The sequence below is a fragment of the Salminus brasiliensis genome, chromosome 12 (genome assembly GCF_030463535.1).
Source record: "Salminus brasiliensis chromosome 12, fSalBra1.hap2, whole genome shotgun sequence".
Taxonomy (NCBI): Eukaryota; Metazoa; Chordata; class Actinopteri; order Characiformes; family Bryconidae; genus Salminus; species Salminus brasiliensis.
The window spans coordinates 35,817,320-35,842,611 of record NC_132889.1 but is presented as its reverse complement, the minus strand read 5'-3'; the positions used below and the strand labels follow the sequence as shown (position 1 = coordinate 35,842,611).

The 25,292-nt window shown below is 45.6% G+C and overlaps 3 protein-coding genes across 4 annotated transcripts in view; all 3 read right to left on the bottom strand.

Moving 5' to 3' along the window:
* The window catches only part of trpm4a (transient receptor potential cation channel, subfamily M, member 4a), a 35,977-nt gene extending 34,361 nt beyond the window's left edge, over positions 1-1,616 (bottom strand). The window contains 1 exon segment of the mRNA XM_072693414.1: positions 1,377-1,616. Coding sequence (XP_072549515.1) covers positions 1,377-1,442 — 66 coding nt within the window. The 5' untranslated portion in view covers positions 1,443-1,616.
* Positions 1,617-7,664: 6,048 nt separating this feature from the next.
* On the bottom strand, positions 7,665-21,660 carry scaf1 (SR-related CTD-associated factor 1). Its single transcript, XM_072693413.1, has 9 exons — positions 21,500-21,660; positions 20,383-20,505; positions 20,149-20,225; positions 17,848-17,951; positions 12,224-15,907; positions 9,584-9,666; positions 9,156-9,470; positions 8,927-9,055; positions 7,665-8,125 (listed from the first exon to the last, which is right to left on the bottom strand). Exons 3-9 carry the CDS (start codon positions 20,184-20,186, stop codon positions 7,967-7,969), a joined length of 4,512 nt encoding a protein of 1,503 aa, XP_072549514.1. The 5' UTR covers positions 20,187-20,225; positions 20,383-20,505; positions 21,500-21,660; the 3' UTR covers positions 7,665-7,966.
* Positions 21,661-22,489: 829 nt separating this feature from the next.
* LOC140573843 (insulin) lies at positions 22,490-24,416 on the bottom strand. Of its 2 annotated transcripts, none has more exons than XM_072693432.1 (3): positions 24,363-24,416; positions 23,646-23,827; positions 22,490-22,820 (listed from the first exon to the last, which is right to left on the bottom strand). In XM_072693432.1, the coding sequence occupies exons 2-3, from the start codon at positions 23,824-23,826 to the stop codon at positions 22,666-22,668; spliced, it is 336 nt and encodes a 111-aa protein (XP_072549533.1). In that variant the 5' UTR covers position 23,827; positions 24,363-24,416; the 3' UTR covers positions 22,490-22,665. The 2 variants fall into 2 exon arrangements, with proteins under 2 accessions (XP_072549533.1, XP_072549534.1); XM_072693433.1 differs by having other exon boundaries at positions 22,490-22,817.
* Positions 24,417-25,292: the final 876 nt, after the last annotated feature.

Below are 25,292 nucleotides of genomic sequence, written 5' to 3'. Positions count from 1 at the left end.
AATGTAATAAAATCGGTTTCTCTATTCAATCCAAAAAACATTTAGAGTGAGTTGCCCTGATTGAGGCTAAACCAACAAGGTCTAATGGTTCATGCTCCACTTAAGTCCAAGACTTGGAACCTTTGGTGTTCAGACAATGAGGAGGATCATATTTGCCAGGGTTTAGACTGGTACTGATACTGGTACTGTGGTCTAACACTTGGCATCTGTATTAAAATATTCATTCTGAGTACATCACAGCAGGACTGATCAATTATGGGACGATTTATAATCAAGGGGGGGGGGGGCTAATAAACACTAATAATAACACTCCTACAGAAGGTAGTGGTGGTGGTTCTCCATCACTGTGTTCATCATTAGAACATCTCCAAAGTTCTGCTCTCTCATGGAGTCTAGTATTATTTAGAGTTCTCCTCGGATCAACACCTGGTTTGGTGGTAAATCAGGGCTTAATGATGGTAAATCAGGTGAGCTGCTGCTGCTGCTGCTGCTGCTGCTGCTGCTGCTGCTGCTGCTGCTGATGGAGTTGAACACATCCTCCACGCTGTGCTGGCTGGACTGGGGGGCGTCCAGGAGAACCCTGGAGGAACCGAGCTCTGTTCCTCAGACTAGCTCACCCACAAGATCTCACTACTTTCTTTCTTCAGAATGAGAAGCTCTTGTTTCTCCTCCCAAAGTTCTGCCATATCACCCACCCTCTGCCTGTTTCAGGAGTCGGAGCAGGTGGGTATTTGAGCAGGACACTACAGGAAAGGGGCTCAGTCTCTACGTGGTGCACACACACTACATAGGCCGTGACTACTACACCCAACTAGTGCATTGTATGCTTAAGAGAACAAACTGCAGGACTTCCTGTTTACAAATAGATCTCAGTGTGTGTGTGTGTGTGTGTGTGTGTGTGTGTGTGTGTATAGAAGTCCTGGTTTCATGACAGATGTAGTGGTGCATTATGTGGGGTATGGAAATTTGAGGTTTAGCCTAGTACCTTGGAGAGACCCTTGCTCTGACAGACCAGAGGTTGTGTGTTAAAGCTGCAGACTCAGAGTTTGCCCCTGTACCCAGTCCAGATTGAACTCATGGGTCAGTCATGCAGTTTGGAGATGCTGAACTTTCACTATAGACTTTTATAAAGGAGGTTCTCTGGGTTTTTAACATAAGCCATACTGGGATATCTGGAATTTCTGTACCAAACAAGGAATAACACACACACACACACACACACACACACACACACACACACACACACACACACAGCTCTTCCTGCTTGGTTCAGACCGATCTCATTGGTCTACAGAGAAGTTTTAAACCATTAGGAGAAAGATCTCCAAGAGTAACAGCCCCCGTGTGTGGAGATCAGGGGCGATCTTCAGACTGACCTGATCCTTCTCGCTTCTTCCAGACCCGTTTCTGGCATCCTCGTTTTCCTTCTCGGACTGATTCATGACCCCTCCGTCCTCTTCCTACAGGCTCCTCACTGGACTCTCCTGGCGCTTCCAGAGGGAAACTCAGGACGGGCGATCAGGACTCTTCTCCAGCCTCCGCAGCCATCCACTCCCAGCGAAGCTCTTCCACCAGCCCTGTGATGAAACCACTCCTCAGCCGAGCTGCACCTTACTGCCTGTCTGAATCCGGGCATTTCCCAAAATCAGACCACACCCTCTCATAGGTGGAGGAGGCTGGTCTGAATGAATGTCTGGAACTAGAATCAAGGATGGATGTAAACTTCTGAAGGGAAGTGTTTGGCTTGTGTTAGTGAGGTTCTAGATACACACTGGACTGTTCTCAGAGCTCTTCAGACCTCTGCATAATTCTGTAAGTCTGTCTGGAGATGGCTGGTGTTCATTGCACTTATCTGTCTATCTGTCTGTATATTTGTCTGTCTATCTATCTGTCTATCTATCTGGTCAGTGTGTCTGTCTGTCTGTCTATCTATCTATCTGTCTGTCTGTCTGTCTGTCTGGTCAGTGTGTCTGTCTGTCTGTCTATATGACTATTTATCTGCCTGTCTATATATGTGTCTGTCTATCTATCTATCTATCTGGTCAGTGTGTCTGTCTGTCTTCTTATCTATCTGTCTGTCTATCTATCTGTCTATCTATCTGGTCAGTGTGTCTGTCTGTCTGTCTATATGACTATTTATCTGCCTGTCTATATATGTGTCTGCCTATCAATCTGTCTCACTGTCTATCTATCTATCTATCTGGTCAGTCTGTCTGTCTGTCTGTCTGTCTATCTGTCTATCTATATATCTATCTGGTCAGTGTGTCTGTCTGTCTTCTTATCTCTCTGTCTGTCTGTCTGTCTGTCTATTTATCTGTCTCTCTATCTGTCTGCCTATCAATCAATCTGGTCAGTGTGTCTGTCTGTCTATCTATCTATCTATCTATCTATCTGTCTATCTGGTCAGTGTGTCTGTCTGTCTGTCTATCTGTCTATCTATCTATCTATCTATCTATCTATCTGGTCAGTGTATCTGTTTATCTGACTATTTGTCTGTCTGCCTGTCTCTCTATTTATCAGTCTGTCTATCTTTCTGTGTATCTGTCTCTCCATCCATCCATTTACGAGTGACATCGTTGGTTCTCCAATCCAGCTCCTGGAGTCTCCACTCCATGTTTTACTATTCACCAGTTCTAACACACCTCCTCCAGCCTCATTAAGGGCTTGGTAATGAGCTGATAAGTTTCCAGGTGTGTTCAACCAGGCTTGAACACTGAACTGTGTGCTGTGCTGCAGCCCTCCATGACATTAGCCGTCCTCCAGGTCCTCCAGTGTCCTTACTCTTATTCCAATGACAAATAATAACCTCTTCTCAAACCTGGCCAGTGAAGTCCTTCAGTATCTCCAGGTTTGACTCATCCTTCTAAAACTCCGGTAGTGAATAGATGAGTCGGGATAGGTGTGTTGGAGCAGGGCCAAAAGACTCCGAGGGCACAGTTGGGAAATACTGGTTGAATGGGTCACGTTTACGATATTACCAAATTCCCAGAGGCTGAATTTGAGTCCTTCAGGACTGGACGTTCACTCACTTGCACTAGGCTGTAGATGTTAGCCAGGGCTAATCCACAGTACTGTAGAGCTTGACGTCTGTTGTGATTTAGCTTACCTAATCAATAGCCTGTTAGCCACAGTGAATGCTGGTGGTCTAAATGGCTATCCCTGGTGGTCTAGTGGTTAGGATTCAGCGCCGGGCTATTGATAACAGGGTTGTGGGTTTGATTCCTGGGCTCGGCAAGCTGCCACTGTTGGGCCTTTGAGCAAGGCCCTTTACCCTCTCTGCTCCCCGGGTGCTGGAGTTGGCTGCCCACCGCTCTGGGTGTGTGTGTACTCACTGCCCCTAGTTCACTAGCTTGTGTGTGTGTTCACTACCACAGATACGGAGGACACGTTTCGCTGTACAGTGACAAATACCTGCACCTTTACCTTTTTTTTTCTTTTTTACCTCTTGAGTGGTTCTCCAGGATCCTGAAGATACAATGCAGGTGTGGAAAAGTGATCCCATATGTATTCACAAGCTGTTACATCTGCAGGTGTTGCTGCAAGACACATGACACCCTTAGTCAGAGTGTACCAAAGGTTCAGTGGGTGGGTCCTGGCGTTAAATTACACTGTCAAAGAAGAATGCTCCTACAGTATTTGCTGGAAAGCTTGTGGGAAAACACACTGGGGTTGTAGGGGGCCTCTTTGTTCTAACTTCCAGATGAAGTTTCACCATCCCTCCATGGGCGTTCACTTCTACTGAGACTTGTATGACCAGTCATGCTGGTTTTCCGTGAGTTCTGGTCACCGCATGCAGGAAAAGGACTATCTCTGAGGCGTGCTGGAGCTTGGCTTGGCGCGATAGACAATGAACCACGGAAGCTGAAGGCCGGTCAGCATTCAGGAGGGCCCAGTGGTTGGACAGCCAACAGGAAGCCATGATGGCTGAACCTGATAACACAGCAGCAGGCCTGGGGGGAGTACGTTTCCGGCCTTCCATGAGTAAGCACTGGGACTTTGGCGCTGCGCTGCTATCGAGGGACATATGGGGTCTAATGTGAATAGACTAGAGCCCACAGATATGCTGTATGTCCACATATTTGTGGACAGCCCTTCTAACGAATGCATGCAGCTACTGAAGTGCACCTATTGCTGACACAGATTATTGAGCTTATCTAGTCCCTGTAGAGAAGTATTGCCAATAGAATAGGACCCTCTGGAGCAGATAAGCCTGTTGAACCTATTGGCACTGACTTGCATAGTACACTACATAGGGAGTAGTGTGTTCTTCATGGTGTTTTGAGGTCTATCCCCTTAATATTATGAACCCATAAAGGGCTAGCATACTTGTGCAAGCATTTTCACCTCTGGGACGGCAATATCTTTGAAAACAGAGGGAGGGAAATCACTTTTTTTGAAATATAACCAGATACGCGTGGACGAGGCCTACGTCAATTTGTAAAATCTGTGCAGTGCAATAGAAGTCCTTTTTTTAGTTCTCTAAAACTTCCAAGGGATTTAGCTTTGGAGAGTAAGGTTTTAAAAAGTTCCACACAATCTAAAGAACATTTTCAATCAGCACAGCCCCCACAACGATGTCTCCCCACTCACACTACACCTGAATTTGCACTTTATCCAGTGTCTACATGTAAGTAATGTAAACATTTCAGATTATATGTTAAACCAGTGTATATTGAGTGTATAACCAGTATAATGAGTGTATAACCAGTATAATGAGTGTATAGTGTAAATATAGTGTGTATAGTGCAAGTTAGTGTGTATATATTCTATATTTCTATTCTGTAAATATGTTTTGCTACCGTGCGAGACGACACGCCCATGTTTTTCATTCCTCATTACACCTGTGTAATGTGATGTGACAATTAACCCGATTTGATATAATAATAATAATAATAATAATAATCCTCATAAAAGTTATAATAATAATAATAATATAACATTATTTACAGGTTCTTTAGTGGATAAAAAGAAAAGAGTATTTTTCTATGCTCTACACAAAAAGGCTTCTTTGACTCCAGTATAACAGTACTGGAACCGTAGGCTGCTTTAAAGAACTGTACACAGCAGGCCTCAAATGAAGCTGTGTAGAAACGGTGCCTTTACTAAAGAACCCCTGCAGAGCTGCTTTGAAACAGAAATAATAAAATAATAAATGAAAAAATTGTATTTAAAAACAAAATAAATTAATTAAAAGACAATTCTATTACTCATCATCATCATCATCATCTTCTGTCCATTCTCAGTGTGTTCTCTTTGTTACTATGTGAGTCTCTGGTTTCCTCCCACCCCCGAAAACACAAGGTAGCAGAATCTGCAATTGCCCTTAGGTGTGGGTGTGGGAGTGAATGGGTGGGTGTGGTGTCACAGTAATTCTGGGTAGGCGCTGGAGCAGGAAGAATGAGGATATTACTATTATTATTACCTAATTCAGTCTATACCACACTGATCTGAGCCAAAGGTGGCTATTTCCACTATTAGGTAGATGGTCATTATATTCTGATATGGCCGGGTACATCACTGTATACCTGGAAATGTCCAAAAGAGTCCGTAGAGACAGTCCTTTAACCTGAACGTCATAATCCACCAACAATCCCTCATCTGTCCTAGTTCATAAATCTCATCTTCATGTAAATTAGGTGCTACAAGCTCACAAACGCCCCACCCTCGGCCCCCCTCGGCTCTGAGTCAGCAGTGGTAGACGTTGCAGCAACCCCGGGTATTTGTGTTTAATAACAGCCCGGAGGCTGAAAACTTGAGTGACATGAATGAGTGCAGGCAATCATCCTTGCCCTGGCTTGCCAAAAACTGTTTGTTCACCACAGTGAGGTGTGTGCAGAATCCAGACGGCAGTAGAAGAAGAGCACTGGCGTAAATAAACTGGCAGGAAGTGAAAAAAGCAGACAGGCTGCCTGAAGGAGTGTTACGTAGCCGGTAGCATAACTACTGGCGGTGCAGGAGGAGCCATCTCACTCAGGCCTCTCGTTATCTGATTCGCATCCCTTGCCTGATTTGCACATGGGCAGTGCAACCTCAGCAGGGGACGTGGATCAGGTAGCCTGTAGCAATCACTGCTGCCCACTGATGATCACTAACTATGCCATAAATAAAAAAAATGCCATAATATATATATTAGTGTGTGTTATAGGTTAAGCAGAAACGTTATGCCGCTGGCTGTCATTTTAAGGCTATCCAAAGTTGCCCACTATCTATGCTGGCTAAACATGCTAACTTGCTCTAGTGTTAGCCTGCTAGCCGATGAGGCTTAGGGAGGTCAAGGACAGCAACATTACCACTATGGGCTCGGCCCAGCCCCTATCCATTTACATTTATGGCATTTAGCTGACGCACTTACAAGGTTACTCGTATTACAGAATTGGGCCAATGTAGTGTTAGGAGTCTTGCCCAAGGACTCTTATTGATATAGCGCAGCATAGTGACCCAGACCGGGAATCAACCCCAGTCTCCCACATGGTGTGGTAGCTCAGTGCCAGGTAGTGGTGTTATCTGTTGTGCTACACCAACCACATCCACGTTATCCACGTTTCTTCTCCAATCTGCGCAAATCAGGCCATCAGGACATAAATCGCGACACGGCCTAAAGCATGTTACGGGTGAAGGGTGCACTGCCTGAGCCCTCCTTTTTATTTGACCCCTTACATCTGGGGATTATTGTATTCAGGACAACTGTGAAAGCGCTCTTTTCCACTTTCCATTTTATATGAATCTGATTGTATCCAGATTTTTGACTGGACTAGTCTGGGCAGAGATTTCGGCGGTTGAATTTGTACAAACACGTCTCAGTCTGGATGTTTGGGGCAGTCAAATCGGATTTCTTCTCAAATTGAGAAGTTTCTTCTGGATCACCCTCAACCTTCAGCGTATGAATGCAGCTCCTTAGCCCCTCTACCGTTTCTACAGCAACCCATGCAAATAGGTTTCTGAACTCCAGACATTGATCTGAGTACTTGCAAATAACAGTGTGGACGGTCATCTCAGCAGATCTGATTTGAGAAACAAACCCGATCTGCCTGCAGTCTGAACGCAGCCGAGAAGCCCAAACCGATTTCTGAAGAACAGCGATTTTCATGAAGTTAACAGCACATCTTTGAAGAAGACCTTTTCATGAATCCAACCCAAGCTCTGAAAGTATCCGATCTGTAAACGTCACACACAGGCGCAAATATCCAATCTGTTCCACTTCAAACTGGTAATATGAACACAGCCAGTTTTTCTCACCAGTATTCTGTAAAGCTTAACCGGCTTCTGTAAAGGACAAGCAGTGAAGCGGCCTCAGGGACATGAGCACTCGAGGTTCATTGATGCAATCCACGAAGACCCCACCTCCCAACCAGGGACAGGGACATGGGCACCCAGGGTTCAGTGATGCAATACAGGACCTAAAGGATCTACTGCTAACAGAGGACAGCAGGACACCTCTGTTATGGCAGCAGAAGGGACGGGACCTATTCAATATTAGGCAGGTAGTATAAATGTTATGGCTGATCAGTGAAAGAAACAGATTAGCCTGATGTTGCACCGCCAAAAGGACGAAAGCACACCCATGTAGGCGTCCCAAAAGTGTGTTGGTGTGAAAGTGTTGGAGAGTGAAAGTACGCATAATAATAATAATAATAATAATAATAATAATAATAAAAGAAGAAAGACAGTGTTGGTGTGTTCTTTATCTCTTCATACTAAGTTTGTATTTGGGGGCTCTATGTTTTTAACCATACTCTGAGTCACAATCATTTAATCATACATCTGGATTGCGAGACGAAAGACAGACAGAGGAAAGGGAAGGGGGTAGGGAGGTAAGGGGGGTAGAGTACATGTTTACACGATGTCAGCACACAGGGAACGACTCTCGCTCGGTTGTTTTGACAGGGCCCAGTCACGTGCAAGATAGAGGGTGGGTCCTCAAATACTTGTCCAATCACAACAAAGCGTTAAAGCAGTCCGTGTCCAATCACGCGGAGGAGTGCAGAGAGGCGGACTCGCGCTCTTCCTTCTCCTCCTCGTCCATTTTGCGCCCATGCTTCCGGAAATACTTGTACCTCTGGACGTAGAGCTTGACCAGGTTGCTCACCTTCACCGGGTTGATCTCGCCCGTCCTGCTGTGACATATCTGAAAGACAAGATAAATACGCTGCAGTGAGGAGTGTGTCTCTGTATGTTATGTGCTCTGGGTGCTAGGGATGCCTGATCCATGTGGGCAGATCAATTTGGAGCAGTCGTGGCCTGAAGGTGAGAAATTGGGCAGTAATTAAAGTACAGGGGACGTAAAGGAACACAGTGTATGCCCTCCCTCAATATGAAAGACACCTAACCCCCCCCCAACTGCTTCCTCGGCACTGTCCACCACTCCAGGCGTGTTTTCTCGCTGCCCTAGTTCACAAAGTGTGAGTGTCTGCTCACTTCATAGGAATGGTCAGGACCCCACAGGACTGAGGTAGGTGTTATTTGGGTGGTGGGTCATTCTCAACACTGCAGTGACACCGACTGACATGGTGGTGCTGGTGCTCAAACCCCTCCTAAGCATCGTCCACCAAACCAGAATTATCCAGCCAACAGCATCCTATGAGCACGGATCTGCTAAAGGACCAGAGGCTAGAGACTTTACATCTATATGCTGGACCAATCAGAAAGGAGTGCCTAACAGAGTGGATAAGTGGACAGTGAGTGTGGACTGATCCACTCGTAGCAACACACCCTACTAACACACCACCACCATGTCAGTCAGTGTCCCTGCAGTGCAGTACCCTCCTTTCACTCTCCTGTTCTTCAATGCTCAGGACCCCACAGGACTGACCACCACAGAGCAGGTAGGTATTGTATCGGTGGTGGGTCAGTCCTGTGGGGTCCTGAGCATTGAACAGGAGGGTGAAAGGAGGGTACTGCAGAGAGATTGTTGGGAGAATGTGTTTACCTTGTGCACAGCTTTTCTCAGGATGTCCTTGTACTCTTCTTTGTTGATGTCTTTGCGCTGGTAGTAGGGTTTGATGGCCAACTTCACTTCCTCTACTGCCCTCTCCTGGGTGTGCAGCTTCTTCAAGTACTGAGGGAGCAAAAGCTTCAGGTTTAAAACCTGGTAACCAGCAATAAAGCATTCAGCAGAAACCCAAACAGAAGGAGGAGAGGTGGACAGAGGCCGATACCTTATCAGGGTCTTTACTCTCACTGTCCCAGCCTGTCTCGTTTGCGCCCCCTGTTGTCACGGACAGCCCTGTAGGCAATGGAGGAGGTGGAGTCTGAGCGCAGCCACCACCCAGCGAAAGTCCAGGGTGTAAATGAGAAGGTGGCGTTTTCGTGCAGCCGACCAAAGGAAGTGAGCCGTGTAGGATAAACTGCGCCGGAGTTGGACCTGGAGGTGGGGCGTGTGATGGAGGAGGAGGGACTTGTGTGGAGGAAGAAGAGGAGGAGGAGGAGGAAGGATGCGTCTGCGACTGGTTCTGGTTAGCCTGAGAGAGAATCTGCTTATAAAAACAGAAAAAAATGAAGCTTTGAGAATGAATCTTTATTATTTACTAATAAATCAACTGGAGGCCGAACAGAAACCGAGGCTGTAACAGTAGACAGAGCTCACCTGACTTGTGGCCTGAATGAACTCCTGCGCTTTGGCTCGGCTGGCGATATTGGCCTCTTCCATCTTAAACAGGAGGGCGGTCACTGCAGGACAGATTTGGGTTTTAGGATTAGATCACAGTATTAATGGCGTTTTCTCACCTGAAGGTTCGGACCATGGTTCATATTTATTGTTACATTTGCGGCACACTTAGTCCGATTACTTTTGTCACTGCAGTTAAGCGAGTGCACTTAATTAGGGCATAGAATTGGGTAAGGACAGGTCCCTAACACTATCCAGCAACAATTCTAATCAAAAACTGAAACTACAGCGGTCAGTCAGTGCCCAGTCATCGTATGTGGTACACAATCGGTCAACATCTCATTCTCTGCTACGAGTCTTGCCTCCACATTATTGCTAACACACATTGGCTTTGCCGTTTCTTGCTAACATGGAAGAGGTTATGGTGGTAAGATGCAGCAAAGTCCATCGTCATCACCACCACCTACATGGGCAGAGCCGAGTCTGCCTATACCTAACAGGCTGGACACCAGAGTGTTGTTAATTTGAGAGTTGCCCCTCCAGGTGTTGTGCTGAATTCTGCCTCCCTGCCAGAATCAGACTCCCTTCAGGTGCACACACAGCATGCAACAGTCTGAACATGACAGATCACCCTCAGATTTATTTATATTATCTCTTTCTCTAGTAACAGTAGAGGAACAGGAATCACAAGCGTAATCTATTGCACCCATACCACGAAAGGGAGTCAGATTTCAGCACATCATCGGTTTTTCTTCTGGTGTCGTTAGCCTGCCTAAACGTCCTGTGACTGGTGTGTAAACCACTGTAAACACACCACTCACACACCACTGCACAAATACACACACCAGGTGGCCTCAGCCAGGATTAGGATTGAATGGTCAGAACATTTATTAATTTTGGCCCTTTGGCCTGGCCCATGGTTCATGGTTCTAACGCCACATGTGCTCCACCCTCGAATTTCAATATCGCTCCCATCTCTCTGGTTGAACTAGTTGCTTTTAACCCTATAAGACCACATGTGGCAAGACATCTAATGCTTTTTAAAAAGACAGTAGAGCTTCACTTGCAGCTGCTAGACAGATGTAGCCTGTGTTGTTTAATGTTTTAGGATTTTAGGACATTTCCACACCTACAGTTTGTTTGCTCTGGTCCGATTCTGTTAATAGGTTTGTACATTTGGAGCATTCTTCCCCTTGGATTGGTTTGGTTTTACACAGGGAAAAATCCAAGCTCACCAAAATGCATCACAACAAACCACATGAGAGCGAGATCTCTGCGCTTACTGGTCAGACCTGTCTGTGGCGGGACCAAGAAAGTAAACACAAGAAGATGGTCCTGTGTTCTGGACTAGCGCACATTTCTGTGCAGTTTAACATGGAGCAACAGCAGAGATGGCTTTCCTTCACAGCTGTAGTTATTATGTAGGCAGTATACCAGACCTTAAGACCTAAATACGGGAGCAGATTAGCTCAGCGTGCACCTGATAGTGGTGTCTGATCATGGTCAGATCACATTCTCACCACAAACAAACGGCTCCAGAGTTTATTTTGGGACTAGACGGAGACCACCTCTTCTCAAGGGTCTCCGTGCAGTTGTTTTGATCCCCATTCAAATGTGATTACTGTATTCACACCTGGCCATATGAATCTCACCAAGGGTGAAAACAACCAGAGTCAGATTTAACCAGACTGAAAAATGCATGTGTGAAAACAGCCTTAAAAAACAGGCTTTTAAGAAGGACAAAGATCGGTTGTGAATTGCATGTTTGCTTAGCAGAGTCGCAAGGCACTTCCAACTTGGGTCATATGGTTGAAAGTCACTTGTTTAACCAGAGAGGTGGGAATGATGTTCAAAGCTAGGGTGGAGTGGCATGAGTGTAAACCTGCGGTGGCTGAACAGTAAGATAAGACAAGCCTATTTACCATTGGTGAAGGACACAGGTGGAATCTGGCCCATTCGTGCAGTAAACACACACACACTGAAGCGATGGGCAGCCATAGCTGATGTGCCCGGGGAGCAGAGAGGGTAAAGGGCCTTGCTCAAGGGTCCAACAGTGGCAGCTTGCTCAGCCCGGGTATCGAACCCACAACTGTCTCATTAATAACCCAGAGCTCTAACTGCTGAGCCCCCACTGCCCCCAGCAATGAATGTTAAATATGCTACAGCCTCTATCTACCTATACCCTGTACTATGCTACCCTGTTTCTATGCCCTAATTTTGGGGTAGAGGGTCTAAAGTCTGGAGTCCAGCACAGTTTGCTGATTTCTCTGCTCAGACAACAACTACACCTGGTAATAAAGTATAATCAAGTGTGTTTAGGCAGGACAATTACCAAACTGTCCAGGAATCTGGCCACTAGAACTAGCGTTCCTCACCCGCGTTCAAATTCATCGAACGTAGAGCTTGATCATCAGCAGAGAAAACGCTAAAATGTGCGGTGTGGTATTTTTTAGCAAGAAAAAATCCTTTATACCCTTCTCAAATAATTCTTAAACTCAGGTCCCAGAGGGGATTTGACTGATCTGTTCGACTGAGGCTCAATGAACAGACACTGTGGCCCCCCCAGGCCTGGAGTTTGAGCCTGTGTGTTTGCTGTAAATATAAGGATTAAAAGCTCACATGCTAAAACGCCTCCAGCGGTGCAGTCAACCCCTGCCTGCAAGCTCCAGGGCAAAGGTGGCGCTGTAGGGGGTGGCGGTGGAGGAGGCGGATGCTTACTGACCGATGACGAAGACACTGAAGATGAGGAGGACGAGGAAGGATCTACAGCCAGAGGAGGAATGGAATGAGAGAGGGAAGTAGCCGCCAAGGACGATGAAGTGGAACACGGCGGCGAGGTTTTCTGATCATCCAATGGGAGGGGCTTGGAGGCAGATTGGGATATGCCATCCGCCCTTGACTGCGGAGGGCTCGGGGGAGACTTTGAGGGCGCAAGGAGCGAGGACTGGGACTGAGCCGGGCACTCCTCCGAAAGGAACGAGGGTTCTGGCGTCTTGCAACTGCTATCTACAGTCTGAGAGTCTGGAGAGGATTCCCTTGTGTCTCGAGAGGGTGGTAAAGACAGTGGGGGAGTGTGGGGGGGTGAGGACGATGGGGGAAGGACGCTGGTGGATGAGGACGAGGAAGATGAAGACGACGATGATGGTGTGGGGCCAGGAAGAGCAGACGGGGGACTGGACTGTTTGGGCCCGACTCCACCCAAAGGCTGAATATCCGCCGATGCCCCAGCCCAACCAGAGCCCAAAGTGCTACTGTTAGCGCTGTTAGCATCAGGTCCGTCCAACGCCAAGCCCTTTTCCCGGGGCTTCTTTCCTGGCCTCCGCCTACGCTTGGCTGCCGAAGACGACGTAGGCGAGGATGCAGATGACGATGTGGAGGTGGTAGAGCTTGGCTTGGCTTTCTTTGACTTAAGACCTGCCGGGCTGGTTGAAGAAAGCGGTGCAAGAGTATTGCGTTGCTTGCTAGTCTTGCTAAGCTCCTTGGCTCTGCCAGGCAAGGACAGGGGCTCTGAGCAAGGCTTCAAGAATGGTGATCGACTCTCATTGTCCCGACGGAAGACCACAGCTATGGACCCGCCCACCACTGAAGGTCCTGCGGCCCCACCAACCCCACTAGGTCCTAGGAGGTCAATGCCCAGTTTGCCAGAGTTCCCTGTGGTGCTGCTAACACCCTCCCGCACCAGCACAGACACTTTAGACTGCAGCTTAGCCTTTCTGCTGCTTCCGCCCAGCTTCTTCGACCTGCCTGAACGACCCGACTCTTTTTTGCCCCCTTTCTCCTTCCCCACTTTGCGTCTTTTGCCAGTAGATGAGGAGGTGGCAGGTGGAAGGGATGCAGTGTTGCCAGAAGACGCGGACAGAGGGGGAGACAGTGAGGGCAAGAGGCCTTTGCTTTTTGTTTTAGGTCTGTGAGAGGAGGAGGAGGTGGACGACTCGGACTGGCCTGTTTTTTTGCTGGACCTGGATTTCTTCTTATCATGCCTCCGGCTGCTTTTGGGCGCTGTGGATTTGGGTTTGGGACTAGGGAGAGGGGGTTCAGGGGGAGGAGGGAGCAGAGGAGAATCTTCCAGCGAAGGGTAATCAGAGTCCAGTGCCTCTCCGTCCAGAGACAGCATGTCAGGCTCTGGGCGGTCCGAGAGGCGGTCAGATTCGTAGCTGTGGTAGCGAGGAGGCGTTAGAGAGGAGGGGCGAGACCTGTCCCTGCGCTCCTCATCCACTCTTTCGTCGTCAGAGCGTCTCCTCCGTTTCCGTTTGCGCTTGCGAGGTTTGTCTGAGCTTTGCCCTGGACTCCGTTGCAGGTCCTGGCCATGGGCTGGGGAGCTGGGGACTGTGGTAGTGGGAGTAGAGGTAACAGTGATGGTGCGCTTGATGGCAAAAAGATCTGATCCGTTAAGATCCTGAATAGACGGGGGTACGACGGGGCGGCCGTCTCTTCTCCTGTCCCGCTCTCTTTCACGTTCCCGGTCCTTCTCCCTGTCTCTCCTCTCGCTGCTCTCTCTCCTCCTTTTCACGCTCCCCCTATCTCGGCTGCTCGACCGCCTGCTTTCTTCATCGCGATCTCTCTTTCTGTCCTCCTTCTTTCTGGAGTCTCTCTCTCGCCTCCTGTCCCTGTAATGGTCTCGTTCCCGTTCCTTGTCTCGATCTCTCTCCTTCTCTCGTTCTCGGTCCCTGTCTCGGTCTCGTTCTCTCCCTCGGTGCCGGCCCTCCGAAGGACTGGACCAGGATCTGCGGCCGTGTACGTGCCGTGATGTATTCTGGGAGTGTGAGCGAGAGGAAGGTTCTGGCGTGCTTTGACGCCTGCTCTTCCTCTTCCGACTGTCACTCCTGCTGCTCCGCCTCCTGTCCTTATCCTTCTCTTTCCCAGCTCTTCTACTCCTCCTCTCATGATCCCTCTCCTTGCTTTCCCCGCTCCCTCCTCCTGACTCTCCTTTCCCCTCTTTTCTCTTCTTCCGCTTCTCCTTGTCTTCTCCTTTGCTCTCTTTCCGCTTGCGTCTGTCCCGTTCCTTGGAGCTCTTTGAGGATTTGCGACTCCTTGCCTTCTCCACCGACTGGGGCAGGGAGGCGGGAGGGGAAGGAGGTGGTAGAGGCAACGCAGAGGGAGGAGGGGGTGACACAGAGGCAGAAGAAGGGCATGATCTGAACCTATCTTTTCGCCTGCTGGTAAGTTTCCTCCTCAAATCTCCCAAGCCTACTGGGGGCACTGGTTCCCTATCCCATTCTCCCTCAGCTCGAACAGACACAAAACCTTCCCCATCCAGCACTCGGAGGATCCTCTCTGGTTTGAGGCCTCCTCCCTGTAGAAACGAAGGACTTCCAGGGGACGGTAGCAGCACCTCCCTCCTTCTCTCCACTTCCCTTTCCCTACTTCTCTCGTTAGCACCCACAATCTCTCCTTCTTCTATCTCAGAGTCATGTTCAGAGTCATCCCTTCTCCTCTGCCTCATCCCTTTCTCTCTCTCCCTCATGGGTGTGTTCCTAGTCAACTGTGTGGGAGTCTCCTCCTCGTCCTCATCCTCAGGAAGTGGAATTAGGGTCTCTGTTGAGTCTGGTGGGGGACCCCCTGCCTCAGCAGCTGCCTCCAACTCCACTTCCTTATCGTCCTTCACCTCACAAGGTATGCTACTCACTGTACTTCCGTCTTCTTCAATCTCCAGCTCTCTCTCCTCTTCCTCATCCTCCTCCGCCTCTTTCTCAGAGGCTGGTGAGCCAGTAGGTTCAAAGGGGTCGTATTTCTCTCCTTCTTCTTCCTCCTCCTCCTCATCCTCCTCCTCCTCCTCATCTTGATCCATACCTCTTTCTCCCTCCCCATCTGTGGGGTGAAAGGGGTCATAGATCTCCAACTCCGAACCCTCCCTCTGGTCATCGCCATGCAAGTCAGGGGGCGAGGGGACATGGTGCAACGGATTCAAAGACAACGGGGGAGGCACAGGGAGTGAAGACGGAGCTACAGATGACGAAGTGGACGACACTCCGTCTCCTGCCTTGCCGACCATACCGTCTCCGACATGGCCGTCATCCTCGTCCTCGCGATAGCCTGTTCCTCTACCTCCGGGAGAACAGGAGGAGGGAGAGGAGGTGGGGGAAGAGGGAGCAGAGGAGGGGGAGGATGGTGACGTAGAAGGGGAAGAAGGAAGAGGGCTTTTAGCAGTCTCTGTTTCCCTCTGAGAGGTGCAGAGAGAAGATGGCCTGGGCATTTGTGCTGCAGTCAACTTGGGGAAAGGGACAGGGGGGAAAAGGCAGTCTGTAAAGTTCTTCTCTGGTTTAGGGGCTGACAGGCGAAACGACGCTGTGTCAAACTTGTATCCTAAGAGAACAAAGAGGGAAAAAAAAACAAAGTCACCTGGATGAACCTTCAAACTACTCAAAACAACTCAGAGCAGGGAAAAATTACAACATTGCACTGGACCCTTTCAGGACCAGGGCTGGAAACAGAGGTGGGAGTAAGTCACACGTGCAAGTCTTAAGCAAGTCTGTGATAGAACTACAGAAAGAAGCTTGTAGAAGCAGAAGAGGAGTCTGGGAAGGGATTTCAAAAGGTCATAACCAGGAGAAAGCAGCCGTTCCACTGTCCGCAAAAAAGTCATTTACAAGGGAATCAACTGCCAACATGGCCAGGCCAGGCGGTCCTAGCAAATTCAGCCCTAATGTCATTACAGGATCTACAGCTAGCTCCTGCCAGGTTTGGATATTCAGGGAAGGTGTGCAAGGGGGAAACCCTTTCGGAAAATATGAGAGAGCTTGTCAGAGAACATCTAGAGAAAGACTGGGACTTCTGTGCTTTGAGTTTGCATCGATTTACGAAACTAACAGGTTGATTTTGAGGCTCTACAATCTCCTACCAGGGTGTGGACCAGAGGCCACTGTGAGACGGACGTTACTTTACTGGCAGGCGTTGATAATAAAACTTATCAGACTCTCTTCCCTGGTTAACGGTTGCAGCAGCTCTGTACAGTTGAAAAAAAGCTATATATACACATAGTTTTATCCCTGACGCATTGCAACTGGGGGGGGGGGGGGGGGTAACAACAGAAATGGCGCTTGCAATGATTACCCCCTTTCCTGTTCCCGTAATCTTGTCTCTTATCGTGCTGCGCTTATTTTAGAATGGGACGAATTTAAATGCGCTGCTGCAGGGCAGGTACAACTCTACAGACAGTATGATCCCTCCATCAGAGGCCGCGGAAGTAGTCAAACGGCTCAAAACTCATGAAAGGACCTACTGCATTTGCACGGGTTTGCGACCGTCTGTGGAGACTCTGCTGCAAAAGTATAATCCGTTCATCATCATGTATCAAACAGCAGAAACATGGCCTGCAAGTCAATGCGGAGCCTAATATTTATTTATCCATTACTTTTTTAGTTCTTTCTTTCAATGATGCACCTCTCAAAACTCTACCGTTTATGTTCTTAAAAAGGCACTTCTGTCTCGCTCAAACCTGCACGCTAGTTTGGTCACTCTGTAAATAACAAATTCTATTTATTCATGTTTTACAACAATTTACCCCTCCCCCCATTATATTGCAATATTAATGAGAGATTAGGGATCTAGTTTGGTCTCAGCCATAGTTTAGACCCATGAGAATCATATTTAAAATATATAAATAAATAAAAATAAATAAATAATAATAATAATAATAATAATAATATTAACCCTGGAAGTGCAGACAGAATATCTAGGACTCAATAAGGGATTCATCTGTTCAAAATTCACAGCATCCTATAGAATTTGCCATTTCACGCAGATATACTAACATTAATAACATTGAATTAATAACAGTTTTCTGGCCAATACGTTACGTTAGCTAAAAAGCTAAAGCTAAAGTCATGTACTCATCTTTGTGGGTTTTTGTGGTGATGGATGACGTTGGATGACGTGGTGGTCGTGTCACTGGTTTATGACCTGCAGACCTTGCCCATCGCCATTCTCCTTTTACTGCCACCATCGACAGCATAATCCTTAAATTTAAACTTCATTTCTGTGAAGCACTTTTTGTGCGCTGGTCTCTGCAGATCTGCTGCATTTTGATGGGTTGCCAGGTTTGCAGACATTTCAACAGAAATCACCAAATCAATCTCTCAAAGTCTAGTCAGCTGTCTCAGGTCTAAGTCAAGTCTCCAGTCATGAATACCAAGTCAATGTCAAGTCTTTAAAATTGCGATTCCAGTCTGACCCAAGTCAAGTCACATGACTCAAGTCTCCCTCCTCTGTCTGGATAGGAAACATAAGGAGACACGTGTACTTGCCTGTCTTTCGAAACAAGTCGAAACGAGGGGCAGCAGGCACTAAGAAAGCCAGTGATGAAGCCTCCTCTAGTCTCACCTCTGCTGTAAGCTCCACATCAAAGTCACTGGGAAAGGACAACAGCACCAGATTAGCGACCTTTCACCTAGTTATTTAACGGCAACTTCAGTAACTAGTAATTAGCGCTGAATGTCCGGGGAAGAATCTCTAAATGGAGAATGAGCAATATTTTACTTAATATCCACCAGGACACACGATAGGTTTTGACCATATACTGACAACATGCTCAGAATAATTCTCAAAGTATTTCATCACAGTCTAAAGACATCTTCTAAAATTCCACTAAAGGCACTTGCACATAACAGAACACTTGCATGCATTTTGATTTTCATCAAAAAGTTTAGAATAGAGCTGGACAATATCACAATATTTTATTATTGTGATAAATTTTGTTATGGTGAGAACAATATGCGTTTCTAAGCCTGTGGAGGAGACTTAATAAACACTGATCAGCTGCAGGTTTCATTACTAACAGTGTAATTAGGCTGGGCTATTAAGATGAAGAGCAGCAGATGTTGAGTATAAATCACTGTTATCAGTACAGGAGAGGATCTGAGTAGTAGTTTATAAGAATCTGACACTACTGATGTTTATAGTGATATGTGATTTACATGTACTGTGATAAATATCGTGAAAAAAGTCTTCACATATTGTGACATAGAATTTTTACCTTATCACCCAGCCCTAGTTCAGGACACTCTCTGCTCTCTCTGTAACGAGATCTGTGAACACAGATGCTCTGACCCTAAACCTGAGAAACTGAAGTCTGATTACTTTTGTACAAATTTTGAGGTTCTTTTTAAAGCAGCACTACTGTTCTGCTGGTCCATTTAGTCTAATTTCATTTTAGAAAAAATGACTCAACCGTGATGCACAGTGTACTGTTAAAATGTCAAAAAAAAGAAAGAAAAGAAAAGGTGATTTTTAAAAATATATATTTTTCTATTTACAAGTTAAATGGTTCTACATTTTGAACTGAAGTTAATAAAACTATTGCCCAGTGTGTTTATCATCACTGTCCAACAAACGTCGTTCTTTCCAGTGAAAATCAAATCAAAATAAACATTTAATTTAAGCAATGTTGGAGCATTTCTATTGGTCCATCCATAATATGGACCAATATAAATGTCAAAAAGCCATCGATTGCAAAATGAAGATACAAGGTTTCTGCACAACATCAATGATATACAACTGATAGCAAGGCTGGGCAACATGCTAAAACTATTTCATGATGCCTAATACATATTAGAATATTTCGTTTTTCTGAAGCAGCAGATAGTGCCACTTTTAAAACATACTTTCATACAGGTCAGTTTTATTCAGTTGTATTAAACTAAATTCAATTAACCAAGCAATTGTTCACCAGTTTTAATGAAGCACTCCTCCAAGAGCTTTAAAGTGTGGACGATAGTTAAAATGCTGAGATAAGTGTTTCACCATTTACCATAAAAAGTTCAAATTTCATTAGACTGTTAATAGGGCTGGGCGATATGACTAAATAAAAGTCATATTCTTGTACTTGATTTTATATATATATATATATATATATATATATATATATATATATATATATATATATATATATATATATATATATATATATATAATCACCTTGTCTCATTGTTTTCACACACTTAGCAAACTGTACTGGATTATGTTGTTCAAGTTGGTAAATAAAGATCTGCACAAGACCGTACTCTCATGTTCTTTTAGTGCAATAAATCAAATGATAACTTGGTCCAATATCACCAGGTCTTTTTATTTTATATATATATATATATATATATATATATATATATATATATATATAAACTAGTTTCTGATATCAATATAAACTAGCATAAACTAGTTTCTGATATCAATATTTATCAATATGCAGCCCAGCCCACTGTCATTGTAGACAACATATACTGACCTTTTCTTTTATCGTTATTTAAAATAATATTTTATAAACTTATTTTTTTGTTTTGTTTTACATTTTATGTTACAGAGTGTTTATTTATAGATTGTTTATTCTTACACAAATGATGGCAACTGTAACAACTGCAAGTATCAAAGTTTTCTGATTCTGATAATCATGTGACAACTAATCTGAATTACACCTAATATTCAGACGATATTACAGATATTAAGTTTTGGCTCCCTTCAGCATACAGGATAAACAAACCCCCAAGACACAAGGGGTTATAAATGCAGCACATTCTTCACGCTGATCATACCCACTTCAAGTTTCTTACACCTACCTGTTGGTAAAATGATATTCCGTGCACTGCTGAGGCATAAGGAATGTAGTGTCAGAAGAAGTAGCAGCAGAAGCCTCCTACACAACACACAGACACACAGACAATGCACTGGGGTCAACTCAGGCCCATCTCCCATCCTCGCTGAAGTACGGACAGATGGTCCACATTAAGGAGGAGGAACAAGTGCGTCGCCCTTCCTCTTACAGACTGATGCCTTGGCCGTTATGCATTTACCAGTTCTCTGGGCTCATCATCTGTGGTCTCTCGGTTTCCTTGGCAACACCTTAGGCCAGTCGTCCTTCTGGCATCTTCAGACTCCTCCTCTTCTTCTTCCACTTCATCTGAATGCTCTTCAAGCTGTGAATGGGACACAGTGGACAAAGGAACCTGGGTGAACCTCATCTGACGCAACATATGGAGTGACGTCCCCGACGTCCCCGACGTCCCCAACAAACCCCCTCCCCCCCGCTTCTGATCCAGATGTTGAGATAGGACCCTTAATCGTGGGATCTACCAACCTCAGCTTGTAGGAGGCCTGCACCCATCTCCCATCTAGAGGCAGTGTAACTTTTAAGACACCAATTCAAGACAAGTGGGATCTCTAATTTCACTGAGGGTGGGTTTATCTGGCAACCAGGATTCAGAAGTGGAGGTGGGGGCTCCACTAGGCTGACCACTGACCACCCTTAATCTATGTTGGGGGTCAGGTCAGGAGATACTAACCTAGCTTCAGAGCTGCCTGGGTTGACTGTCCTCCACATATAGTGGGACTAAAACTAAAAAGACAAAGTCTGCTGAAATTATCCACTGGAAAAGGTCTTCTGAGGGTCTCTTCAACGAACTGTCCCACTACACACCCTGTCCCACACTGAGGTGGCCAGCCCTGTGATTTCTGGCTCTCCCATTAAATAGCTACAAGCTTAGATTCCCCAAAAGCAATGTAAATCACATTAAGATAAGATGTTAAGGGCAGTAAAAGCCAGCAGTCCACTCTCCCCCCAACTTCTCCCCCAGCTCCTGCTGCTGCTGCGAACTAGCTGGCTGGCTGGCTGGCTGGCTGGCTGGCTAGCTGCCTGGCTAACCATGCTACCATACCGTGTTGTTGTAAACCACCACTAGCTACAATGCAGCAGATTCTGCTGCCACCACAGAGAAGGGTCAGATATATTCGGACAGCCAGCAGCCAGATCACTCTAGTGCTACCTAAAATACAAGCCCACACTCTTCACGGCTGCATCCAGCAGCAGCAGCAGCAGCAGCAGCAGCAGCATCGCAGCGCCTCCAGTTTAATATGCTGTTAGCCAGCCAGCTAGCTAGCAGCCAATCTCCCCCGAAACGACTGATTATATACCTTCTGCGGACAGAGACAAGCCGGTAGAGAGAAATCCAAAGTCTTGACTTCCTAAAGCTTCTTAAAAGTTCTTCTGCGGCCTCAAAAAGGCGATATAAAAGCCTGAAACATTTTTTCTATTAAGAACACAATAAGAGGCCCATCCCATCCTAATCCGCCATCTTATTTCCTTCACTGTAAAAACCAGCCGGCGCGGGCTGATGGGAAATGTAGTTTTCTGGTGCGATTTTGTGTAGTTTTTTTTTTTTATCGTTTTTTTTAAATATATATTTATATATATCGTAAATTTATTTCGTATTATTATTATTATTATTATTATTATTATTATTATTATTATGTTTAAGTATTTATTTAAGTATTTATTTATTTATTTATTTATTTATTTATTTATTCAGGGCTCGTTCATGTTGCTGATTAATTTCATTTTAATAAGCAACTTAAAGGAGAGTTACAATTATATCGTAATTATAATACAATTATATTGTACTCATTAAAAAGCAATATTAGCATCACTATTAGTCAATATTAGCTAGCAATTCCTTCACAGCTAGTCATTAAAAAGCAGTGTTAGCAATTCCTCATTATCCATACAGATCAATTCCTAATGTTACTCAGTAAAAAAAAAAAAATACAACCTAAACTACATAATAAGAGGATAAAAATATTTATTTGTGTGCCAAATATAAGTATTTGTGTGCCAACTATTAAAATATATTAATATAAAAATACTTTACCTGTGTAATACCTTTTAATTTTATTATTTAATGTTATTATTTAAATATGTATTTTTTACCATGATATCTTGATGCTCTTGGGGACCCCCTGGTGGTGCTGGGGCCCTAAGTGGCTGCGTAATTTGAGTATGCCTTGGGCCGGCTCTGTATCTACTAACAGGTTGCCTAAACTTATGGATCCTGCAAGGGCTTACATACCTCATATTCTTCATTCTGATCAAACACACTAATTAATTACTCACTGATGACTCGTACATGATCAGAGTGCTTTTATTGTGTTTATCTGTTACATTTTCGGTTTCTGTTGTTCAGAGATTATGAATAATAGTCATATGTGCACTGGAGCTACTGGTCAGTGATCCAAGCATCTCGCATCATCCCCTAGACACCCGTTAATCCTCTCAGTCCACGTTTGCAGGGACGTTTGTCACTCTAGGTGTTGCAGTAGTTCTCCAGGTCGTAGTAGTCGCAGTAGAAATGGCAGCACTGCTCCACAATCCCCCTTTTCTTCATTCTGGATCCTGACTTCTGCATGACCTCTCTGACCTCCAGTGGGAAGAGCCCGCCATCCTTCATCATAACACCTGCTGGGAGACACGCAGTGTAATCAGTGCCCACAGGGCAGAGGATGGCTAGAGGGGTGGTGCACTTTCCCACTGTGCAGCATGAGGATACCTAAGACATACCTAAGACCTCATGCCCAAATGTTTGTGGACACCCCCTCTAATGAATGCATTCAGCTGTTCGGCTGCACCCATTGCTGACAAAGATGTGCAAATGCACACACACACACACACACACACAGCTTGTCTAGTCCCTATAGAGAAGTACTGCCAATAGAATAGGACTCTCTGGAGCAGATCAACATCATGAACCTATCGGCACCATGCCACCTAATGCCAGGCGTGGGCTAGTAGAGGGGTATAAAGCCCCCCAGCATGATGAAATGATGGATGGTGGTGATCATCCAACATCCTGACCTCCCTAACGCTCTTGTCTCTGAATGCAATCAAGTTCTCACAGCAATGCTTCTCCAAAGTGGTAGAATCTAGCCGTTCAATGAATGAGCAGGTGTCCGAATACTTTTGTCCTCTGCAGTATAGAAGGAATAGTAAAAGTTCTAAAGTTTGTAGACACCTGCTTATCCAGCTAAAATCAAGGGTATCATCAGGGAGCTAATACCCTTGACACTAGCTGTTGGAACACTGCTGTGAGGAAGATTTGATTGCATTCAGCCACCATGCTGGATGCTTAGTTCTGGAACTCCATTGCTCCACAGCTCAATGTTGGGGGGCTTCATACCCCTCTAACCCACACTTAGCAAGGGTCAATGCTTTATTATGGAAATTATACAACCTGTGCATACACCCTCCAATGGCTGCACACACACACACACACACACACACACTTACGAAGGTTGTCCTGTCGTATGCGCCTCCCAGGCTGGTAGAAGACGCCTTTCTCTCCACACACAAACAGCAGCGCCTCCACCAGCTGAATGCCACACAGCCTGCGGTTCCCAAACCCGCCACAGGGGGTCAGCAGTGGGGTGGCGCAGAACACCAGCAACAGCAGCAGAGAGGGGCTCTGCATCCTCCAGCACAGAGCACACACACACACACACACACACACACACACACTCTAATACACTAAGATATTTACTGTGAGGAAAATTGCAATACATCTAAATATAGAAGAAGAACGAGGAGAGGGTATTTGATTGGTCAAAAATGTATTGGAAATGATCAAAGAAAATCAAGAATGAGTCAAAAATCAACTAATAAAAGTCAATACAAATAAGTAAAAGTATGTATTTATTATTCTAATAAAACACATTTCATATTCATTTATCATATTGATATATTAAATGAGTTTATTGTGAATTTCATTAGAATTTATTGATTTATTAAATTGAATATATTTTATATATATTTCCCAAATGGGACAATGACAGTGGAGCCGACATCACAGACTGGGATTACGCCTATTTTTATGGACATAATAAAAGGACAATAGTCCACAACTAAGCTTAATCCCAGTCAGGGAGTCCGGCCCGTATGGGCTAAACCAGGGAAGGTCAGATCCAGCACTGGAATATTAAATAAACACAGTAGAAAAGTCACACTTACTTGTTTTGTCTCTGTTCCAGTTGACTGTCCGCCCAGAATGAGTGTCAATCTGCAGAAAAACCAGAGGACATTATGTCCACAATGTCTCTCTAACTCTCTCTCTCTCTCTCTCTCTCTCGCTCGCTCGCTCTAATGCATCCCATCCAGTGATGCATGACCCCACTATGAAGGTCCATCACTGTGCTGTATCTGAACAACTGCCTCCAATTAATCACCTGCGGTCCGTCCGAATGATTACCCTGATCTGAGCATCCCTTGCTCTCTCTCTAATTACCCTCATTAAACCTGACTGACCGCCCCCCCCCCCCCCCCACAAAAGCCCCCCGGCTCGCTTTCATCCCCCCACCATCCCTCACTTTACTTTCACTAGGAAAGAACACCAGGACAACAGGCTGTCTGTGTCTCTCGCTCATTCTCTGTCTGTCCATTTACTTCTTTCTTTACTCCTCTCTCTCTCTCACCTTCTCTTTTTATACACTATGTGGACAAAAGTATGTGGACACCTGCTCAATCGGTGCTTCATCTGAAATCAAGGGTATTAAAACATGTTTATCCTGCTTGTGTTGGAGCGACTGGGAAGAAGGCTTTCTGCTAGATTTTGGAGGAGCATTGCTGTGAGGATTTGATTGCATTCAGCGACAAAGGAAGTTTAATAATGATCACCAAACAATCTCATCCCCACCTTCTCAAGTCAGTATCCCAAAAGTATTGGACATAGCATCATCCATCAGTCCAGAGAGCACAGTTCTTTCACTGCTGCACAGCTCAATGCTGGGGGGCTTTAAACCCCTCCCTAGCCCACACCTGGCATTAGGCACAATGCCAGTAGGTTCATCTGACAGGTTGATCTGCTCCAGGACGTCCCATTCATTGTTGGATAAGCTGTGTGTATGAGTGCATTTGCACATCTGTGCACACTTAAAGTAGCTG

Bases quoted from the DNA above. Each gene is read 5' to 3' on its own strand.
- scaf1 (XM_072693413.1), bottom strand. From the start codon at position 20,186: ATGCCTCAGCAGTGCACGGAATATCATTTTACCAACAG. The intron at 9,471-9,583 runs GTGAGCTCTGTC...TTTTATAAGCAG, and splicing joins TCATTCAGGCCACAAGTCAG to ATTCTCTCTCAGGCTAACCA. The intron at 9,056-9,155 runs GTATCGGCCTCT...TTGCTCCCTCAG, and splicing joins AGAGTAAAGACCCTGATAAG to TACTTGAAGAAGCTGCACAC.
- LOC140573843 (XM_072693432.1), bottom strand. From the start codon at position 23,826: ATGCAGAGCCCCTCTCTGCTGCTGTTGCTGGTGTTCTGCGCCACCCCA. The intron at 22,821-23,645 runs GTAAGTGTGTGT...CGTGTCTCCCAG, and splicing joins CATACGACAGGACAACCTTC to CAGGTGTTATGATGAAGGAT.